Below are 22,249 nucleotides of genomic sequence, written 5' to 3'. Positions count from 1 at the left end.
GCCCTATTCCACCTACTACATTTCCATTTATTGTTAGGCTGCCACCTAGTGACCCTCGTAATTATGATGGGAGCAAAGGAGGATGTCAGATGATGTAGTGTAAAGAGCGACATAGCCAGCAAAGGGAGGTGGCATGGGTGGCTTCATGGGTTGGACAAGCACAGGACTTTCACCTCTGCTGACATCAAAAGTCGATGTTACAACTCATTTTAACCCAAACTATATGATTTTTTTATGTAATCTGACCACATAGTTTTGGCACCTATCCTAACAACACTGAAAGCAAAACTTGAAAATGTGACAGTTTAACGATGCCGGCATACTGGTAGGTCCTATTTGTCCCATCTAAAGCATTATAATAGTAGTGATAACAGTCTTTTATGGACTGATAATATTTGAAAGAGATATCTCATGCTAAGGCAACACAAACTTCTGTGTTTTCACAAATGGCCTCTTCGATCTTTGTTCTGCTTTGCCTGTATCTTTTCCTGTCATCTTCCCTTCTCAGGCTATGTGAGGGCAGCTCAAACCGCTCCTTCCGTTGCCCGCTGATTGTACTTAAAAACTTTTTTGTAAAGTTCAAACTCTAAAGTACAGATAACTCAGTGTCAGAGCAGAAAGTTTCTAATCTTTGAACCGTAATTAACTCTAATAACAGGGGATAACTGGATCTGCAGCTTCCTAAAATGTTTCTCTGTTCATATTTGCTGATTTTTTTTTTCCCCAGCAGATAAGTGCTCGGGCTGCTCACATCACACATTATCTGACAGAGGGAAGGACTTTAATGATACAAACAGACAAATTAGGCTGCTGTATACATTAGGATTCCTCTCTGTCTTCCGCTACACTCTGTTTACATTTTATACATGACCAATTTGGACTAGACATCCCCTGTCAGGTTCCACAGGCTAATGATGAGTAGGTTAAAGGTCCTGGGAAAACTTTCCAGCTATGTGGATGTGACGTGTACAGTTTTAACAGAATTATTCAAGAAATATGGAACTCGCATGTAGAGTATTTAATGTTGAAAATTCATCCTAATATTAGACCTTTGGGCTATTTCCTTTTTAACAAATCTTGTAGGAGTGAGATCTTGCAGATGAAGTGGTAGAGCATTAATAATTTATGTCTGAGCCTTTTTATAGAGCACAGCCCTTGAGATTCATAATGCTATTCACATTAGGCCTCAGAAAAAAAGTTTAAGTTTTAATAAATAGGTATTAAAACTTTAACTGATATTAATAGCACCAATTAAAGGGCATACTGTGGAGTTATGCATCATTTCTGTACTAGTAGAGTGGAAAACCCACTCGGCAGAACCTCCTTTAGCTCTCTCTGTCGCTCATTCAATCTCTGTCTCTCCTTTTAATTCTCACACATTCTTTATATCACTTCATCACTGTCTCCTTCCCAAATAAGAGATAACACTTAGAACTGACACTCCGCTGCAGGCATTGTGTAGAAACATTAACATCTGTGCAAACCTTTTATGGTGACCATAAATAAAAAAATTGTTCAGTCTGCTATAAATGCGCGAGACGCAGCATTTTACTCCACCTCATCATTCCATAATCAATTCACTGAACATTACTACTACAAGATGAGAGCGCCTGACCATCCATGGTGGTGATTGATGAGCAATTTTCCTTGTCTCCCACATCATCGTTTCCCCTAGTGTGCCAGGTCAAATGGTGTGTGTTAGTCAGCCAATAGCCATTCATTTCGGTTTATGAAGTGGAACCTGTGCTGGTTGGTCATGCCATTAAAGACATTAGCATGCACGCCTTTGTTACAGGTACCAAGCGCATGCATGTTGGGCTGTTTTAAGCGAAGCTTGATTTCACAGGTGACTGCATGAGCCTGCATTGATGTTACTGCTGTTTGTCTCCACTGGCTCTCCAGTCCAAGTGTGGCAGGCCTTTTGCAGTGGCCAGCTTTAGTAGCACTAGAGGGGCAATCTCTGTGGGTTATACTCTCTCTCTCTGGCTCTTTCTTTTTTTGTTTGCTCTGATGCACTACTGTGCCCACAGAGATTTGGTGGAAGGGAGAAAAAAAGAGTGCGTTTCCTTTATTCTGCAGTTCTGAACACGAGACTGTAATTTTCTTGCTGGAGCCAAGAGAAGGGGGTTGACTTAAATAATGGCTTCTGTGTTCTAATTTGAGTAGGGATTTATCCTGCTGCTTGGCTAGTGTAATGCTAAGGAGTCTTGTGAGCTGATCAGTACGAGCAGTCAGAGAGGAATGAGATAGTAGGGAGTGGGGAAATGAAGACAGTGAGAGAAAGAGAGGGGAAGAAAGAGAGAAGCTCAAAGAGAGAGAAAGGTTCTGCTTCTTTGCTCCGGTGATTCCCGATGAAATTGATTCTCATACCTCCAGAGATCTCCCACTGTCCCCTTTCTCCTCTTCGTCCCGCCTCTATTACATACCTGTCCAGAGGATGAATGATCTACACATTACCCATGAGTACCGCTGACCGGTACACGCATCAGCGACTTCCAGTGCTTTGGGACCTCACAGACGCGCTGAAGAGACAGGCCAGGAGAGGAGAGGAGAGGCACGAGAGACGAGATGGTGAAGGATGCATAGAGGAAAGAGAAAGGATCAAAGCTGTTGATAGTGATGAGCATTGGAAATAGAAAGTCAAAGCGAGTCAGGGGAAACCACCAAAGTGACAGCAGTGGAAAGGAGGGGAGGGTGCGATTGGGGGCAGCAGATGGAGATGTGCAAGTGAAGGCGAAGGAGATAATAGAGGCAATGAGTTAGTGTATAAAAAGGAAGGCAGGGGAATGAAGGATGGAGTTAAAAAAAAAGATTAGGGATTCCCACTGAAAGAAATGAAGATCAGATGGAGAATGAGGCTTGGGTAGCTGGTGTGTAGAGGGGGTTAGGCTCCTCCAAATAGCTCGGAGGCAATCAGGGCTGGCGAAGGCTGTGCCTGTAGCTTCAACCCTGTAGTTCACCGCTGCTCTCCCAGGGGATAGGTGTCACTTGTGTGGAGAAAGAGAGCAGCCACTTTAATGAATGGAGCTCTTTATCTGAGCCCTCACGGCGAGTTATTACCTACTGAGTAGACACTATGTGGAGCGGGCTCTATTTCTACGGTAGTGATCCCCAGGGCAGGGGGGAGAGCAGGAGGGGAGGGGTGGAGAAGGGAAAGAGGAAGTTCATATTTGGTGCCTTATTTTGTAACAGGGTATGACATCTCTGGCCTCCATGCTATAACAAAGCCCCGAAGCATGGTCGAGCATCACTGACGAGAGGAGCATTAGTGTGGAAGGCTGCAGGAAAACCACACAATAATAACACCCACTGGGAAGGCCTCAAACTGTGCTGAATCTCTGCTACTTCTCTCTGCATTTCTACTACCGAGACGGGATTGTTTTCAAAAGTACTCAAGCGAGCTTCCTAATAGCATTGAAAACTTCTTTTTAAATCATGAAGTTTTTGTCAGTCTAATGAGGTCGTACAAAAAGGAGGGTTCAGAGTTACCAAAGTAGGACGTAATTTCACTCTTATGAACCCTGGGAGCAAGTTAAATCTGAATTAATTCTCCATTGGATTAAAACGCATAATTCTGAGCAGAGAAATGTGCACATTTCTGTTATTTTCTTTCTATAAAGAACTGAGATACATTTTAAACAGGTAGAATTTATATGGTATGCACTACCCATAAAGCCTGTGGGAAATGTCAACAACCTCCCACAGCCCAGCAGCACTAGATTGGAGACTGTGAACTGCCCTTAAGAATAAGTATGAGTGATAACTTGTCTTTATATGTTAACGCCATAATAGACTGACCTGACCTTCTGCTGGTGTGTGCTGCAACCCAGCATCTTGTGACTGTGAAGATGCTCATCATAATTATTATTATAATAAAAACTGTAATTGCCCCAGAATCTCCCTGTACTAACTGTCTGCAGACACAGCAGAGCTGATGGAGGAAGATGGAGCCAGTCTAAACTCTCTGTTCTCCAGCTCCGCAGGCTTTGAGAGAAGCCCGGCTCCCCCGACGCTGCCTGATGGCTTTAATTGGTCTCCTCTGGCTAGGAGCAGAGCACAGGAATCCCTACCCGCTAATGGAGTGAGCTGCAGCGAGAGCGATAACGCTCATACGCCGGAGTTTGCACATACATGTTCACTCAAACAGGCTCACCTATGCACACACTCACTACAAACACAGTTACACATATGTACAAAGTAAGCATTTAATCCACCTGGGAACCCCGCCAACTCTCTATCTCCCTCCTCTCTGCATTCAGACATAAATCCATATGCCTGAAAACCTGCCATAAAAATCCTGATCCTATGTGAATATACTTTTCCCTCACATACCATGTTGGAGAGATGAGTCGCTCCCTTCAGGAACTGGCTGTTTGATATTTACCTGTTAGAGAGTTGTGTTCAGGGATTATTTCAAACATCCGAAGAGGGGTTAAAGGAAGGAATGAGTGCCATAAACTATAAGCCTCTCATACACATTAAAGATATTTTTGAAAATGTATATTTTCCCCTCTGTTTTAAAGAATCACTGTCCCCAATATATCTCTGTCCACACTAAACGACTCCAAATGCTCGTTGTTAGCCGCCCTCAGCAGTCTCCCCTCGTCACAGAGGTAGTGAAATGTACAGGCCAATGTTGCCTTTGTCAAAACACCTACTGGAGACCTAATCACCGTTGATTAACTCACTTAAAGATATGAGTAATGCTGTGGACATGAGAAAAGTTTTCCTTTCAATCTGCATCTACAATGATAGCACTCTGGAAATCGCCCCACCATCTGCTGGTTTGACCAGGCCTGATCCAAAACCGTAGTTTCAGGTGGACTTTAAACCGAAGACATTGAGGTAGAGCAAAAACATTGCATGCAGCAGATGCTTCTGTTTGTCTGTGAAGTGGTGCAGCAATACAAAGTTTAAGTGTCATCAGACCAAGCAATGCGAACAAAACGTGTGTTTCTTGCGTACACTCATGACACAAAGCAAAAATAGGCATGCACAAATCTAGGAGATTACATCATTTCTCAAACACTCTGCTTTACATGTCCACATGGATAACCAATAACCAGAGTTTTGAAAAATCTGCACCTCAGAAGGCCTTTTGAAAAAAAAAAACAAAAAAAAACTCTTTTACTGACCTGAAAGTCTGTTTGCATGTGGATTCAAGGCCAAAACGAGGAGCAAATTAACCAGTTATTAAAAAAATATGTATAAATGTAGACAGCGCCTTAAGATAAGAAAAACAAAACAAAAACAAAAATACTATTGCACCTTCCCTGTTTTGAGCTTAAATCTAATATGGCAATTCTCCAAGTGAACTTTGAGAGGTAGAGCAGGTCGTCCACTAATCGGAAGATCAGTGGTTCGATCTCTGGCTCCTCCAGTCTGCATGTCGAAGTATCCTTGAGCAAGATACTGAACCCCAAATTGTTCCCAATGGCTGTGTGTGAGTGTGTTAAAAAAAGAAAAAAAAAAAAGAACAAAGAAAAAGAAAAAGCCTCGGCCACCAGTGTGTGAATGTGTGTGTGTGAATGGGTGAATGTGACTTGTAGTGTCAAAGCGCTTTGAGTGGTCAGATGAAAGGCGCCATACAAGTGCAGTCAATTTACCATATACATGAAATCCCATCTCCTGGACTGATAAGCTATACTTCAAAAGATGTAGGGAGGAGAAAAATAAAATATGTAGAAAGAGTCTCATACAAGCGCTCATGTAAAATTCTTGCTATTAACTCTAAACTAATGGTTTTAGAGAAAACCCAGTCTGTGCTGTCTGTAAATCATATATCAGAAATTTTAAGTTGCAAAAGAAAATAGAAGACGAAGGATAAGAAACACTCTGTTTTCCACTGCTGACTCTCCGGGGAACGATTATAGATGTTATTATTCTCCCGGACAGATGCTGTTTGTACTGAGTAGACCATCTCCAGAGCATTGCAAGATGAGAGAAAGAGAGCAAGACAGAGAAAAATACACAGACAGACAAACAGACTGTGATACCACTGGCGGAAGTGTAGTACATGAACCCTCTCTTTATCTAATGAGCATTAGACAGACAGAGACCACTCCCTATCTTGTATTGCTCAGGTGGGAATAACGCTGCCGAGGACGGGGAATAGCTAAAAGCAACATAAACATACGGCACACCCAGCAACTCCCCGCAGCCTCAGTACCACACACAGACCTTGAAAAAGTACATGAAAGACAAACAAGCAAAAACTGGCTGAGGGTAAACGGGAAGGAAAGTCAATGTGCAAATGATATTGGGAAAAAAAAGAAGAGTGAGAATGAACTATACAGTGGGAGCGTGATCTTCTGTAACATTTAGCTACGTGCATTTACCGACTGAAAGAGAGCTTGAGTCTCCCATGTGTCTGAAGTCTACAGGAACAAAGCTGACAGAGAAGATCAATCTGCAAAACTCAACACATCCCAGCACCAGCTGTCACTCTAATTGCCTCCCTCTACTGTCATCTTTAGCATCAATTCCATGCTAATGCTGCACCAGGTAACACTGGCTATGGGTCTGCAAAGAGTCTCCTTCTAATGAGCATTGGATTTCCATATAGAGCACAAGCACTTTTCTGTAGTGGCAACAGACCCTCTGCATGTGCAGTTAAGTTGTGTACAGTATTGGTGCCACTATGGCATTGTGCCAATCTGGATTCTTAATGGGCTAAGCAGTGTTTACTTTTCAAAAGACTTCCACATGAATTATTGATGGCTGCGAGCTGATTTGTGCTCGGAATTAGCCCAGAATAATCCATCTGGGCCTATCTTGCTTCCTAGGTGCCATGTCTCTCTCCAGGGTAAACAGGCTGACTGGAAACTTACGTAGCTTTGCACAATAATTTGTTATCCTGAATTCTGCTGAGTGTAAAATGGTTACTTAAAGTGGTACAAAGACCTGAGCTTAGGAGGACAGGCCCTGTGAGCACAACGGGAAGGTGACCAAAGGGCTTTGGCTGTCTCGCTTGAGCCAAAAGGCACGCATGGATGATCTCAAATGAATAAATTAACAAATGTTTTGCTTTTTTTTAATAATCCTTGATCTGAGTTTATGAAGAAGACTAATCATTTTGCGGATATTTTTTTAATCACTTGCCAACAAGTTATTCCTGATCCCATCAGGGGAGCAGGGGAGCATGGCAACAATCCCAAAGAGACCTGGTGATCATCATCTCCTCTCACCCTTATCCCTGTGTTAAGTCATTACAATGTGATGAATGATTCTTCTTTCTTCTCTATCTAAATATTTAATCCTTTAATGTAGGGAGGCACAACGTATATCGGGCCGATAATTATTGGCCGATAACACGGGACATCTTTTTAACTATGCATTATTCCGATAACTAAAATTATAGATATTATGAAGCCAGACTGCTTTCATTGACTTAACAAGGGCAGCACCTACACACAAGACACAGTGGGTGGCAATACATGTGCCTTTAAACTTTGTTTGCAAGCTGCCAATAAACGCAGAGAAGGAGAACAACAACAACTGGAGGGCAAAACATGCTGTGGACAGTGTGGACGTCCTTTACAGTTCCAGAGGAAGACAACAGCATTGCGCAGAGGGTCTGATCTCTGACCGCCGAACAGGTTAGAGAGATCGCTAAAGGACCGTCTCCAGAGTGTTAGCACGAGCTAATTAGCAGCAGTGGCTAACATCCAACACCAAGCTTTAAAAGGCTCTGTTGTTAAACTTATTAATAACCGCTAACCATGTGATGCTACAGTTAGCAATTATTTGTATTGTTACATCTCTGGCTGTGTGTGTGAGAGACACAGCTACTTGTTTTTCTGAGCTGAGTGTTAATGTGTGTGTGTACATAAACTACAGGCTATACACTTCTTTTTAAAATACAAAAATGTGAAATTATCGGTTATCAGCCATGAGAAGCAGGTAATTATCGGTCAGCGTATTAGTTCCATATCGGTGCATCCCTACTTTAATATCATTTTTCCTGAAAGGCATCTGTTTCTGCTTCTTCTTTTGGTCATAAGATGTCTGTTTATAGTTGTCTTCTTTTATAATGGACTCCAAACGAGAACGCCTCCGGGGCTTTTCTTTGTTTGGTTTCAAAGCAGAGAGAGAACCCTGGGAATTCTATGGTGTTGGGAGAAGGGAATACGGGGCCTGAATACCTGATACAGCAAATACACCTCACACTGTGATACTTCATCACCCCCTCCTTTGCTCATCTCTCTCTCTCTCTCTCTTGCTCTCTAATAGAGCATAATCGTATTACATAGGCCCACAGGGAAGACAGCAGTAACATAATGATTTGCTTTAAATGTGTCCGTGCATTGGCCTGTACTGTAAAACATTTACTCGACAGAATGCGCTGTGAATGTGTGAATGGTAAAAATCAGAATAGTTATCAGAGGAAGTCTAAAAGATGCTGGAGGAGAGCTGAAGGAAGACAACTTCTACATTTGAAAATTTCTTCCCACTGCGCTTGTGTGGGTGATGCCAATTTGTCCAGACCCCGATTCATTTTCTTGGCCCTCTTTGGTGTCAGAAAACGAATAGGCTTTGCATCTGAAGTTTGGTAATAAACTCTTGGATTAGATCCATCCCTCGGACAGAAATGAACCAGCCTGAGCAAAGAATAAAGACACGTTTCCTCAGCAGTCTGTCAGAGGCAACTGGCTCTGCATTCTTTCCTGTTTGTGTGTTTTCAACTATTCAACTTAGTTATTAATTTTTGGCATGAGAATACCCATCTGCCATTACTGTGGTGACATGCTTTTGAGCAGTTGACGAGGTTTGGGAGCACAGCACTGTGGAAGGAAAAAGCCTGCTTAATTAGTGTGACTGTGGAGTCAGGAGATGTGTTTATCTCATTATGGGCATCTCGATGAATATTCACATGTCTTCGCTGGGAAATTTATGGCTGCACTTAAATGTAAAAAGAAGAAATCTAAAAGTGTGAAAACGGGCTAAACTATTGCAGAAGATTATGTTATAATCTAATGTGTCTAATTAATGAGACGCAGCGTTTAAAGCAAAAGGCAAAGATGTGGGTAGTTTCATGTTTCACTGCTGCGTACTGGGCACCAGTCTATGAACAAGACTCACCATGACTCTCAGCAGCTTTTTCTCAGGTTTTTCAGGTGTCCATGTACTGAGCAGAGATTGATGTACTCTGTCTTCCACTCCCTGTCGGTATCCCTCTGTTTCACCCTGCTGAGCTAATCCAAGCTGGCCAAATCCCTCTGCCGAGCAGGCCCACATAGGAGCTGTCCTGCTGGGTGCAATATGCCACCCACTTCCCTGGCAATGCCTGCCCCGTAGGGCCTCGAGCCCAACTGTGGCGTCTTGTCAGTAAACAGACAAAGATGTATGAATCATCTAAGTGACTCGGAGCAGGTAGTCCTATGACAATAACATGTTGTTGAATCATGACAAAGAATTATTTGCTCCGTGGGATTACTGCAGCTCTGTTCCTGGGTGACACCACGCCGCAACACAAGCATCTCTGGGCTTGCAACCGCGCTCTAATCTTCCAGATACCTGCCACACACCATCAGATACAGAGCTGATGCACCTTTTAAATGGAACTGCTCTACCAGGGAGAGAACAGTTATGATAAGCTGCGGTCTATCTCTACATAGTCAATTACACTTAGCCTGTATGGATGGCCTGGAAACTCCATCCACTAGTGCAATCAGTGTTGCACCCTGCTGAGCAGACCACAGAATATCAAATTAAGTTCATCTGTCAAGGGAACAGGCTGCTCTCATATCTAATTGGCAGCAGAGACTTAAGAACAGGATTCTATAAGAAAGAGTTGCGATCAGTTTACTTCCATCTCCATTCTTTTTGTTATACTTGTCTCTGCTTTACCCTGCTCTCTGTCTTTGCCTGAGAAATGTTTCAGTGCCCAGACAGCCTTAATGAGTCTAAGATGTGGGTCTGCTGAGGCTCTCTTTGTGTGGTTTTGTCTTTATCTTTATCGCTGGCTAACACTCAATTGGACATGTTGCAGAGTTTAGCCTGGCAAACAAAACGCATTATCAGTCTCTGGTGAGCAATAACGAAGGGCCCTTCACAATGTTGCAGAAAAAAGCTACTTTCTGCTTCATGCACAGGTGACGCCATAACAACCTATGTCTTTTTTTCACCAATCTTCTCATGGAGATTTCAATTATGCGTGTTGGGGGTCTGCCATGAACCTACAGTGTCTTCTGTTGGCATTTATATCTCATATATCACAGGCCTTATTAGTTGGCCCGAGGGAGACAACAGACAAGATCATGTCTGTAACGACCCTGACCCCTGTCTCCTGCAGAGTACACACAGCGGAATTAGAATTAATATATGTATATAAGTAATAGTGTGTATATATATATATAAATATATGTATGCGTGTGTGTAAGATCAAAGTAGTCATGGGCATCCAGAGTAGCATGTGCAGGAAGGAGCAGAAACAAACCTTGCATGTTCGCTCATACTCATTCAGTCATTACTGCTACATAGGAAGCCGCGAAAGCAACTCCTGTTAGTGCACTCACCACACACAGGGCTTTGAGCAGTTTAACTGCATCTTAGAAATTCGTGGGAGTAGGTTGATGATAGTTCAAATCAGTCAATTAGATTAAAATTGTAGTGTTTTCTTTGTGTGGGCAGCCTTGTACAGCCAAAGCATATTTTTTTTAGCAGGGCTGAAAACTTAAAATTCAATTTTAACAACTTTGGTGATAGAATTTAGATTTTTAAAAAAACAACCATTTATGAGGCTTGCAAGAGCAGATCCTCATTTTAATCAATCTGGCACAGACGGAGGGCTTGTGTCATTAAATATACTACAATTATACTATAGTGACAGGTGGCAGCTGGACAACAAGACTAAGTCTACTGCCATGCTTTTGGCTCTGTGAGGCTGTACTTAGGCACAGTGGTACCTTGAGCTAAATGCTAACACCTGTGTACTAACATACAATGACTATGCTAACAGATGTTTAGTGGTTATAATGTTTACTGTATTTCTTATATTAGTTTAGCATGTTAGCAAGCTGAATTTAGCTAATCAGCACTAAAAGTGCAGTAGATCAGATCAGCTGATGGTCAATCAAAATATTTGGGCACAAAATATTGACCTTATGATGCTGCAAGATGAACAGTAAATGGATAACCAGAATTATTACCATTCATCTTGAGGGAGGCATGAATTTGTGAACAAATTTTTATATAAACCATCCAACAGTTGTCAAGTTATTTTACTCTCAACAAAAAAAAAGACATCAAAATGGTCAGGGCACATCATCTAGGAACGATGTATGTCCAGAATTTCTTGCTAATCAGTCCAATAGGTTTGACATACTTGACTGATTAAGTGAAAACTTTGACCTGTTGGTTCAAGGTAGGGGATCATCAGCATCATTGGGATTCAACCTCTGGATATCTGTACCAAATTGCATGGCAAACCATCTAATAGTTTTCAAATCTTGGAACCCAATGCCTATAGGTCTGACGACGATAAGCCTCTGGGGCAATGGGCAATATTTCGAGAAATTCTGTGTAGCCAGCGGATATCCAGGCCAAGACTTCCTCTTCCATGCACCAGTGATTTCAGCTTTATCTCTATAAACAGATATACACATATGGATGCAGATAAAACTTTAAAAAAGTTAATAAAATTTGTATTGTCCGAGGATAGCTGATGGGTTCTGAGACTGCTTTTCAGCCAAATCGTTCCGCTTCTTTTGCTCTCTACATGTACTGATTACTTGCCGCTCAAATATGATTGGTCAGTACTACGGCGACTACAAAAGGACTACACATGGAAACCAAAACACCAATACCAAAATCTTGTATAGTTGACAACATATTCCACATACAAATGCAGATAGTTTTCAAAATAAATGGTAAATGGACTGCACGTGTATAGTGCCTTTCTAGTCTTCCGACCACTCAACACGCTTTTATTGGGGTTCAGTATCTTGTGCAAGGATACTTCGACATGCAGACTGGAGGAGCCGGGGATTGACCCACCGTTCCTCTGATTGGTAGACGACCTGCTCTTCCTCTGAGCCGCAGCCATTCTCTAGAAATAAAAAATGTCAGCCTGCTAGTACTAGAGTTAAAATAACGGCGTCACCAAACCTTGGAGACCAAGAGTGGCTGTGCAAAACCCCATGCCAATCTACCCAATTGCTGTTAAGGTATTTCATTCTGAACTAAAGCGGTGGTCTGCCCAACCAGCTGACTGACAGTGCCACCCTTAGAGCCATGACCTAAGCCTGGCTAAAAATCATTAAGTTACTGAAGAAACATTATGAATAGGAAGCAAACTGTCTGTGATTACTTGCAGCCTTTGATAAAAGAAATATCGGTGACTGACTAATTACAGCCAAAGTGGTAGATCCTCAAGTGTACAACTATCAACTAGAACAACTAGACAACTATCCCTGCATCCTAAAAAGGGTGTGTCATTGTTAACAAGTGCCAGCTTTGGTTAAACATATTTTTGTTCCTTTCCAAACAAAACATTAATGACAATGTATTTTAACACTTACAGTGTGGGCAGTTGGGAAAACTTATGAATCAAAGTAAAACAAAGCACCACCTGTATCACCATATGATAAATATGTGATCAACAAAGCTCTTTAAATTCACACTGCTGAGGATGCTGGAGTCTGAAAATAATTAAAATGAGTACTTCAGCTCGTGTCTTCACAAGGACGTTGTGACACGTGTCAGCTATGTTTTTATTATTTGTCTGTTTTGCTCTCAGTACCCAACTTATTTATTGTTTGATTTCATAAAAATATTCACCATGTAATTACTGCCAACCAATTAAGTCAACAACCATAGAAATGAAACAATCATTGAACTGTAAGAAATATATATTTATTACATGTCTACTTGACAAAGGACAAAGGCAGCAGAAATAATTTAAAAGAGAACTGTAGTAAAGATAATAAATTACTCTAATCATGTCTTAACATAAAGTATACTTAGAGAGTTGTGAAGGTTAATACAATTACCTTTCATCAAATAAAAACACCCGGTTATAAATACATTTGTTTAGAACAAATGATGCCATTAATTAATAATGACAAACAAACTTTTTATGCCCCGCTGAGAAAATATGAAGAAAAGTGGATTTTACAGTCTAAAAAGGTTAACAAGTCTGCTTGGATACATATTGCTGGGCAGCAACTATGACAAATAAAGAAATAAACTGGGACACCTTTCGACGTGAAGGAGCAGCGGCTCTACTGAGCTGCCTCCAGATGTCCAAGCTCCTTACCCTACCTCTAAGGCTGAGCCCAGCCACCCCATGGAGGAAACTCATTTCAGCTGCTTGTATCCGCGATCTCATTATTTCGGTCACTACCCAGAGCTCATGACCATAGGTGAGGGTAATGATTGTTAAATGTTTTTTTAATGAAATGTTTACTCTCTGTATATGTGATGATATTTAAAGGAGCAGTGTGTAGGATTTAGTGGCATCTAGTGGTGAGGATTGCAGATTGCAACTCGCTAAAACTTCTCCCATGTGCCAAATGACTCTCAGTTAGGATTCTTTCAGTGTTCATTGCTCAGGAGGTTTTTATCAGGAGCCAAATTATCCGCAGAGGTCTCTTCCTCTCCAAAGCAGACCAGGTGAATATAACCTGCATGAACATTGAATAACACATTAGAAATAGCATTTTTTTCCAACGCTTTTCGGCTCATCACAGACTGGCCTGCTAGCCCAGCATCTACTAATGTGAGCTCACCTTTATTCTCTGATAACTTCAGGGTCCGACATTAACGGTTGCCCGAAAGCCCGGGGCAAGTAAAAATAGCTGGCGGGCCAGCAGACCCTGCGCAGACATGCCCAATCGGGCAAGCAGCACCGACTCGGACACACACACATACCGGACAGCCTCTCAGTCCTTACCCGCTAACGTTAGCTCATGTAGAACACAGGTACCACACAGAAACTTTTACAAAAGGTCATAATGTGCTTCTAGTGACTGTCAAACCACCAGCGAAAGATGTTTTAAATGCGGACACGGAGAGCAGAGCGATAGATAGGAACAGCATGCTGCCTGCTCTCATGGGACAAAGATCCTCTGAGAAGAAAGATGGTTCACTCTGCTCTGTCGCCAGGAACATACAAGATCCTGTAGAGAATTAATACATATAATACAATACAATAAACATTGTCAAATTAATTGAAGGAAGAGGATTTTTTTAAAGGCAAATTAAATATTGGGGATTTATGTAAACATATCCATAGAGACATATAAATAATTATATAATTAAAGATATGTAGGCTATGTTAGGTGAATACTCCTGTCAGTGACCCTGACCACTGGCACTGGCAAAAGAACTGGAGTTGGTCCCCGGACGCTGCACTGCAGCTGCCCACTGCTCCCAGTGTATACAGTAAGATGGGTCAAATGCAGAGGTCAGATTTCATTTCAATGTATGTAATGTGCTGAGAAAGGACAATAAAGAATCTTCTTCTAATAATAATTTCTTAATAACTAGGAGATAACAAAAGAATAAAGAGATTTCAAAGACTTAAGTAGGAAAAAACCTTAACGTCGGACCCTGAACTTAATATCCAGACATTAAGGAGGTTTTTACCAAGAGCTGAATTATCCGCAGAGATCTCTTTCTCAGCAGTTTGACATTAAAAATCTGTGTTTTCCCAATGCTGTTCAACTCTTCACAAAGGGGTTGCCAACTATGGTGGCAGATGTTTAAATGCGAATGGCACTATCCTGAGCCAGTGTTTGGTTTGTCTGTTCTGGGCTACTGTAGAAACATGGCGGTGCAACATGTGGACACCATGGGTAAGGATCCACCCCCTAAACGACTCATTCTAAGGTTATGAAAACAGGGCGATTCTTATTTTCAGGTAATTATCCACTTACGAAATCCTACATATTATATTATATTCCCTTTCTGACATTTATAACCTTAAATCCTACACACTAGACCTTTAAACCATTATTACTAATAATAGTGTTACAATTATAATTGCAAGCATAATTACAGATAATGAATTTTTAGTCTCTTTTGCATAATAACAATATGTACATTCAGCAGAAAAAAAAGGATCACAAATAAACCCTTCCACTGCGAGGGCAAAATGTAAACTGGACTTTTTTTAATTGGTTCTTTCTGCCACATTTAATCTCATTTTATTTCTGGCTTCAACTGGAGCTGTGTTAGTGCTGTGGTAACAGTCAGGTAAGACTTTATCTAAATAAAACCTAGTTAAATTAAAGTAAAAATGTCAACGCGTGTGAAGAACTTCGGAGGTTAAGAGGTTGGATTTGTGATGGCAGCTTTTAGGTAATGACCACGACTTCCTGAGCGCTGACACTTCCACATAAAAAAGGTGGTTAGGACAGGATCAAGGGAGCATGATGAGGTTTTAATTGCATTACTTTTTTAATGAGCCCAGACAAGGTCTCTCACACATCATTATTTACACCCTAGCTAGTAGTCAACTTAATGTTTATTATTGTGTCTCTGAACAATGCTGCAAACTCATCACACTCTTGTGTGGCAGCGGTGTCAGAGAGGCTTTTTGGAGCTGGATTTACGAGGCTGTTAATAGCTGCGAAGATCACACGAGGATTACTGCATTGTGATTATCAGTTACCAATTTTGAGAATTAAGCTGTGGGCATTTCTAATTGCTATGCTAAGTAGTGATGTGCTCCTTTAGAGTGCTGAAATAACGAGAAGCCTTGTTTTTCTGTACTATGTATTTAGGGTAAAGATATCCTTAATTCTTATTTGGATGTGTTGTACTGTCAGAGACAGCCTTTGGCTAATTGGTAAGTTACCAACCCATCACAGGAGGAGGGAAGAAACGCTGAAGGTAAATTATTAATAGATTTAAAAATCCTCAGCAGCTTCAGGCATAAAATAAAATGGTAAATGGACTGCTCTTATATAGTGTTTTTCTACCTTAAAGGACAAAGTGCTTTACAATTGGCCTCTCATTCACCCATTCATACACACACTCACAAACTGATGGCCAAGGAGCTGCTATGTAAGGCACTGTCCTGCGGATCAGGGTCAGTGTGTCTTGACCAAGGACAATTGAATATGTGAACAGGTGGAGCCAGGTGCCCCATATAATTATGAACATTTACATAATAAATACTAGTCATTGGACTACATGGGATTTCTAGGCTCAATCCTTGTTAAACTATATTTCCAAGTAGGTTCTCCAAGTAAAGAGGCTTTCTAAACCAAGAGATACATGACAGCAGCTGCACAGTGGCAGAAATGCACATGAATGTATTTTTTATGTCTTCAGGGACAGTTCACCCACAAATCAAAAACACAAGTCTCCTCTTGCTTGTAGTGTTGTTTATCAGTCTAAACTGTTTTGGTGTGGGTTGTCAAATGTTGGAGAGATTTCGGTTGTAGCGATGTCTGCCTTCTCTTGAATATAATTGAACTAGATGGCACTCAGCTTGTGGTGCTAAAAGTACCAAATAAAATACATTTGAAAACACACAGCAATGTGTGTTTCCAGAGATCACGACCCCGTTACTCAAGATAATGTTTGATAGACTTTGCTGTGAGAAGTTTCATGTAGGAACTATTTTCTTTTGGCAGAACTACACCCACTGACTGTATCACCATGCAGAAGGAAGTGTGCATCCACTGTTGGATAAGAGGCTCATGTTTGTGACAGTGTGAGTTGTTAATATCAGCGGTGTCCTCCTCAGCTGTGTTGCAATGTTGGCCGGCTCAGGTGAGTTAGCAGATTCCACGAGTAGATGCCCAATAGCTATAGAATGCACTACCTATAGATACCAGGGGCGCTAGCTCGCTAGATACTTTTAAAAGTAAGCAAAAAACAAATTTGTTCACTTTAGCCTCTACCTAGCTCTGACCTTTCTAAAACAGGTCTGAAACTCTTTCTTTTTACTAAAAAATCTTACTCGATTTTATGATTTATAGTTTTACAAATCTCTTTGACTTTATGAATAAGTTAATCCATGTTTTAAACTGTTTTAAATGTCCTTTTATATTGAATAGCCTTGTCTGTTTTATGTCCATTATGTCTATTTACATGTGAAGGACGCAGTGCTTATAATGCCCTTATTGTAAAGCACTTTGTGCTGTATTTCTTGTATGTAAGGTGCTTTGTAAATTAAGTTATTCTCATAGACTGTATGGTTATTCTATTATCATTATATTATCATTATCAATAAAAATGGCACTACAGTAAGAGGAAAAACATGTATTTTAGATTTTGTGGGGAACTGTCCCTTTAGTACACCTTGGCTAGAGCTAAACAGGTAATTTCACATGAGATCGAGAAATTACTGGTGTGAGGATGGAATATTTTTGCATTTCAGCAGTGGAAAGAAAATATTGAAAAAAGTAATGAGTGAGAGATCTGGAGATTTAGGGATTTAGAGAGGAGGCAAGTGCGGAAAGAGAAACAGAGAGAGAAGTCGTGTAGTTTCCTTGTGTAGATGTAAGTTGACAGGTAAATTAGCATGTGCGGCTAATGGGGCAAAAAGCGGCTAAGCCCTCGCAGGCACCCTTTCACTCTCTCCAACAGGCAGCTTGTTGACCCAACCACTGCCTCTGTCACTCCATTCCTCAGTTTTAGCCTTTAAACACACAAACAGCCTCCCACTTTGACACTGACACACTTGCTGACATACTAACAACACATACTCCAGCTCAACCACACATTAAGCTGCCAAGAGTGAGCAAGTTATCCAGAGGAGGATAACTCTATCTAATAGGATTTAGAATCAGTGATGAATCTTGAAATGTTCAAAAAGGTTTAGAGACGTTGGCCTTTTTGATTGATTTTCTATCGTGCTTTTTAAGGCAGAATTGAGAAGCAGTGAAAATCACGGATCACAGCATGCATCTTGAATAGAGCGTGTGGAGTTGTTTACAATCTGCTCATCAAGGTGAGGGGTAAATCTCTCACATGCAGCTCACTTTTTTCTCCACCTTCCTGCACATGACAGGAATCAATAGCCAGATTGCTCGTTCTCTGAGTCTCTGTCATTCGTTTTTCTTCCAATCACTTTGCAGTGTATACCCTTGATGCCATGTTTGAGTCATAAATCAACACCTTCGCAAAAATGGGAGGAGTGGGAGTGCATGTGTGCACGCACATGTGAGTGTGTGACCGTACGGTTTGTGTTTGCATGATGAGTGCGTGCGCATGCATGAATGTTTGTGGATCTGTGTAACAGAGACCACAGTTGGGTATTACCACATATCAGTGTGCCTGTCTTCTCGGAGCGGGTGTCTGAATGTTTCATCTAATCATTAAACGCTGACAGGCTTCACAGAGTAGCGCCACTGATCCCCGTCAGAGGAATACGGGGCCTGACTTCATTAGCCCTGTTAGTACTAAGCTGCTTTACCCTCACTCACGCCTGGCTTAACCTGCACAGTGATAAACGCTGAGAGGAGAAGAAAAGATGGGCACGGGGAAAGAGGGGTGAAACAAAAGGAAAGCAGGGACAAAGGCACTTAAAGAGAAAGGCAAAGGTGCCAAAGTCAGGTACAAAGGATGAGGAAGTGCGAGATGGGAGGGGGAATGGGAGGGCACAGAGCGTGTGAACCTGGAGTTTTCAGAGGCAGGGGAGGAGATAAAGCTCAAAGTGGTGTTTGAACTGAGAGGGATTTACAAATGCAAAAACCAGCAAAACAATCAATTAACTTGTGTTGCAATTAATCAATTATTACACTGGCACATTGACAGCCAAAGTGCTTAACTCAGATGATATCGTGAGGATCCTATGTGTCAGAGAATTAGCACTGACCTCTGCATACACATATGCATCCACACTCTAGCTAATTCATGCCTGCATATATGCATCTAAGCACATAAAGATATGCACGCACATCTTTGTTCTCAGCATATTTCTCCAGTACATTCATCTGGTTTCTCTCCTACCAGGACCCCCCTCCCTTTCCAACACTCAGTCTTTTTCTCCTGCCAGCGGAGGTTTTTGGCCGGCTTAAGTACGCCCACAGGCCCCTGAGGGACAGCCCATGACGGATGGCACTGCGTGTGACTCCGATTCGATTCAGCCCATTTGATAAATTTATTGCTGGCATTTTGAAAATGAAATTAGAGGGACGTCTCCTGGAGACTGTTTTTCCAGCACAGGTGCCATAAATATACTTCATTTGGCAGAAGAGAGGGAGGAGGAGTGTAAGGGGGTGGAGAGGTGTTGGATAAAGGATGTCATGGTAGGGGGGCGGATAGTGGGGATGTTCCACAGAAGTAGGGAACTAAAGAATAAGGTCACATTATAATGAGGTCCTGTATTAATCATGATATTGGTGAGGAACAATAGTAAAGGTTACACAACCACGGCCTGAAAACTACCTGGACCTAAATACTATATGCTGCCCTTCAGTCTAACACGTGTACTGTAGCATTGTACTCATTTAACAGATGGGAGACCCACATCTCTCATGTTGAATATTAACAGATTGAGACTGTGGGGAGTTGACACTGCCAGTGTGCACAAATGTCCTGCTTTCTCCAGCTTTCATGCTCAGGCACATGCACATATGCACACACACACTTATATGCCAGTCTTTTAAGCGTTGTGCACACACAAACACATGGTTTATGTACACTATCTTTGCCTCAAGGCCCCATGGCTCTTCGGTACCGATGGCACTGTCATAACCGCAAAGCCATCCATAACTCACAGTGTATGGATGAATACGGCAGTCTATTTTTTCTCTGTGGCACTCTCAACGTGTGGGGCCGAGAGACAGCGAATGTTTTTGTTGATGATTCCGACTAAACGGATTTGAATTGGACGTTTTGGATGGGCAGGAAAAGAAAGACATACAAACACAGAAGTCAGACACAGACACACACGGGCTAACAACAGTGGGCATTCATTCACTGTCAGGGTTGCGTGGCCTTATTTATCTCCCTCCCGTTCAGAAACATATGCGAGTGCAGCTGTGGAGGGATGATGTACGCCATGCCAGCCTCTGCTCCCCTTCAACATTTATCAGAGAGCGGGGCTCAGGCAACCCACATCACTTACCTTTATAGGCCCATCTGACAGCATCGTACACCTCATAGTCATCACATACATAGGCCTCACAACACTATGTATGTGTGTGTATGTGTGGGTGTGAGTGGGTGGGTGAGGGCACACTAAGTGTAACCTGTCACACAGTTGCACTATATCAATGCCTCCTGCACTGTACAAGCAGCTTTAACAGATCTGAAGCTTTGTGAGGTGAAAACATGTTCCCATAGACACAAGCCAACTGTTTAGGTTTTTTTCAGATGTACATGTTGTGCACATTATATCAGATCCAGGTGACAATGAAAATATTTTCAACTGCCTTCTGTTCTGCTCTGGTACGAGCTCGCACAAAACAACACCTAAGTTCTTATAAGCACAGCGGGAAATCAAAGAAAGTTTCAACAAAATCAGCGGGGAGTTCTCCTGAGTGATTGTCTGCTCCTGCTTTGCAATCACAGAGCGTGACACACCCTCTGCCATTACCGTATCTCCACTATGAAGAGTAGAGGGCTGGGACTGCTCGGTGCATACACCTGCGGGCTGCCACTCAGAACAAGACCCCCGGAGCTGTTTAGACAGTTTGACTGTGTGGCCCCATCATCTAACAAAATCAAAACAGCCTACAGGTACGTTCCTACAAACATCTCCCCCTCCTCCTACATCCCCCACGTCTCTCCCTGAAGAGCCACTATGCAAAACAATCACCTCCCCCAACTACACATTAACATACACATGAAAGTGTGGAGGAGTCTAAACAGAACTGTGATTAGTCTTAACATAAGACTTACAGAAAGCGATGCAAAACAGACTGTGGGCTGTCTATCATTGCGGGATAGCAGGGTAATTTAGTCTAGGTGTCAGTGGGTGTGAGTGATTGACTTTGTAATCAAACAGATTGTTCTGTAGCAGAAACACCGAATGACTCAATTTCAAATCAACATCAACAACACCATGAAATGTTTTTCATCTCATTAGCAAAAATTTGAGAATGCACACAGACACACGGAGAAACACACACGCACACGTGCACGCGCCACCCATCTGAAAATGCATGGGGATCCACAGGTGACTGATTGAGTGCTGTCTTACCTTTTTGTGATGACACCGTGGTATCTGTAGATAAAAGAGAGGAGACACACAGAAGAATGTGTTAGGAGCTGACAGGCTGCTGTATAGCAGACACATAAAATGAAGGAGATGACAGCCATGGCGGTGATTTGCTTGGAGGGAAACGAGCCACCCAGGAGGATAAACACACACGGGGGGGGGGGGGGGGGGGTACACAACTAGGGGGGGGGGGGGTCTCTCATCTCAGAACTGCAAAGAATATCCACTTTACTCCACTCATGCACGCTTAGTTGTGCCTGAATATGAAAACACATAGGGGACACATTCAGTAGGTGTGTCTGAGTAATACACACAGCAGCCTTTTTTCCACTCCAAAAGGACCAACCAAGTGGAGGGGGAAAAAAGCATCAGAGCAAACACATCGAAGAGAGGCCTCAAGTAGAAAGATGAGAGTCTCCAGACCCCTGGAAACCCTTGATCTCTTACACAATTTACCCTGAGTGAGCTTTCTAATAAGTAAAAATAATGCCTTTGAGGTGCAGCGAGACAGAGCAAATCAAATCCTTTCAGTAAGCATTTTAGGTTCTTACTCAGAGCCCACTAGAGACACTCCTGGCCCACAAGGCGTGGATCAAAACATGGGCTGCTTCAAGGGAAGGATGTACTGCAACACATTTTTTATACAACACTGAACATTAACAGAAAAAAAAAAAAAAAAAAAAGAAGGAGGCGCATTTGTGCAGGAGAAAAATACAGTAAATTTAGCTTATTGTTCTCATAAAATATTTACCGGGACAGTGCTTGTAAGCTCCCAAGGTTTCATTTTTATTTAATAGACTTGTCAAACTTGCAAGGATGCAAGAATAAATAAAAAACAGAAGGAAAAAAAGCTCTTTTTTTTTGTATAACTTTGTACTTTCAGCAGTTGAAATCCTTTAGAACATTTCTCTACTGGCCATGTGCCCAAGAAGCCCAAATGGCCATAGACATGGGAGGGGAATAATTGAATCCGGATGGATTTGTGGCGTGCTGGGCTGAGGAAGTGATAATCCAAAGCTCTGCCTAATTGCCAGAGTAAAGATGGCGCCTATTGTGGGGGTGGCTTCGGTGTTTATCAAGGCAGTGTGGCGTGGGATTGGACTGAGCATTAGGGCTTTACACACT

General features: G+C 42.0%; 1 protein-coding gene across 1 annotated transcript in view; it reads right to left on the bottom strand.

The window, feature by feature from the left end:
* Positions 1 to 22,249, bottom strand: part of LOC117258412 (cadherin-4-like) — a 340,223-nt gene that overhangs the window by 185,250 nt on the left and 132,724 nt on the right. The window contains exon 3 of the mRNA XM_033629314.2: positions 21,107 to 21,130. Within this exon, the coding sequence (XP_033485205.2) occupies positions 21,107 to 21,130 (24 nt within the window). The remainder of the gene's footprint in view (positions 1 to 21,106; positions 21,131 to 22,249) is intronic.

The sequence above is a fragment of the Epinephelus lanceolatus genome, chromosome 8 (assembly GCF_041903045.1).
Source record: "Epinephelus lanceolatus isolate andai-2023 chromosome 8, ASM4190304v1, whole genome shotgun sequence".
Taxonomy (NCBI): Eukaryota; Metazoa; Chordata; class Actinopteri; order Perciformes; family Serranidae; genus Epinephelus; species Epinephelus lanceolatus.
This window is presented reverse-complemented; position numbering and strand designations above follow the sequence as displayed.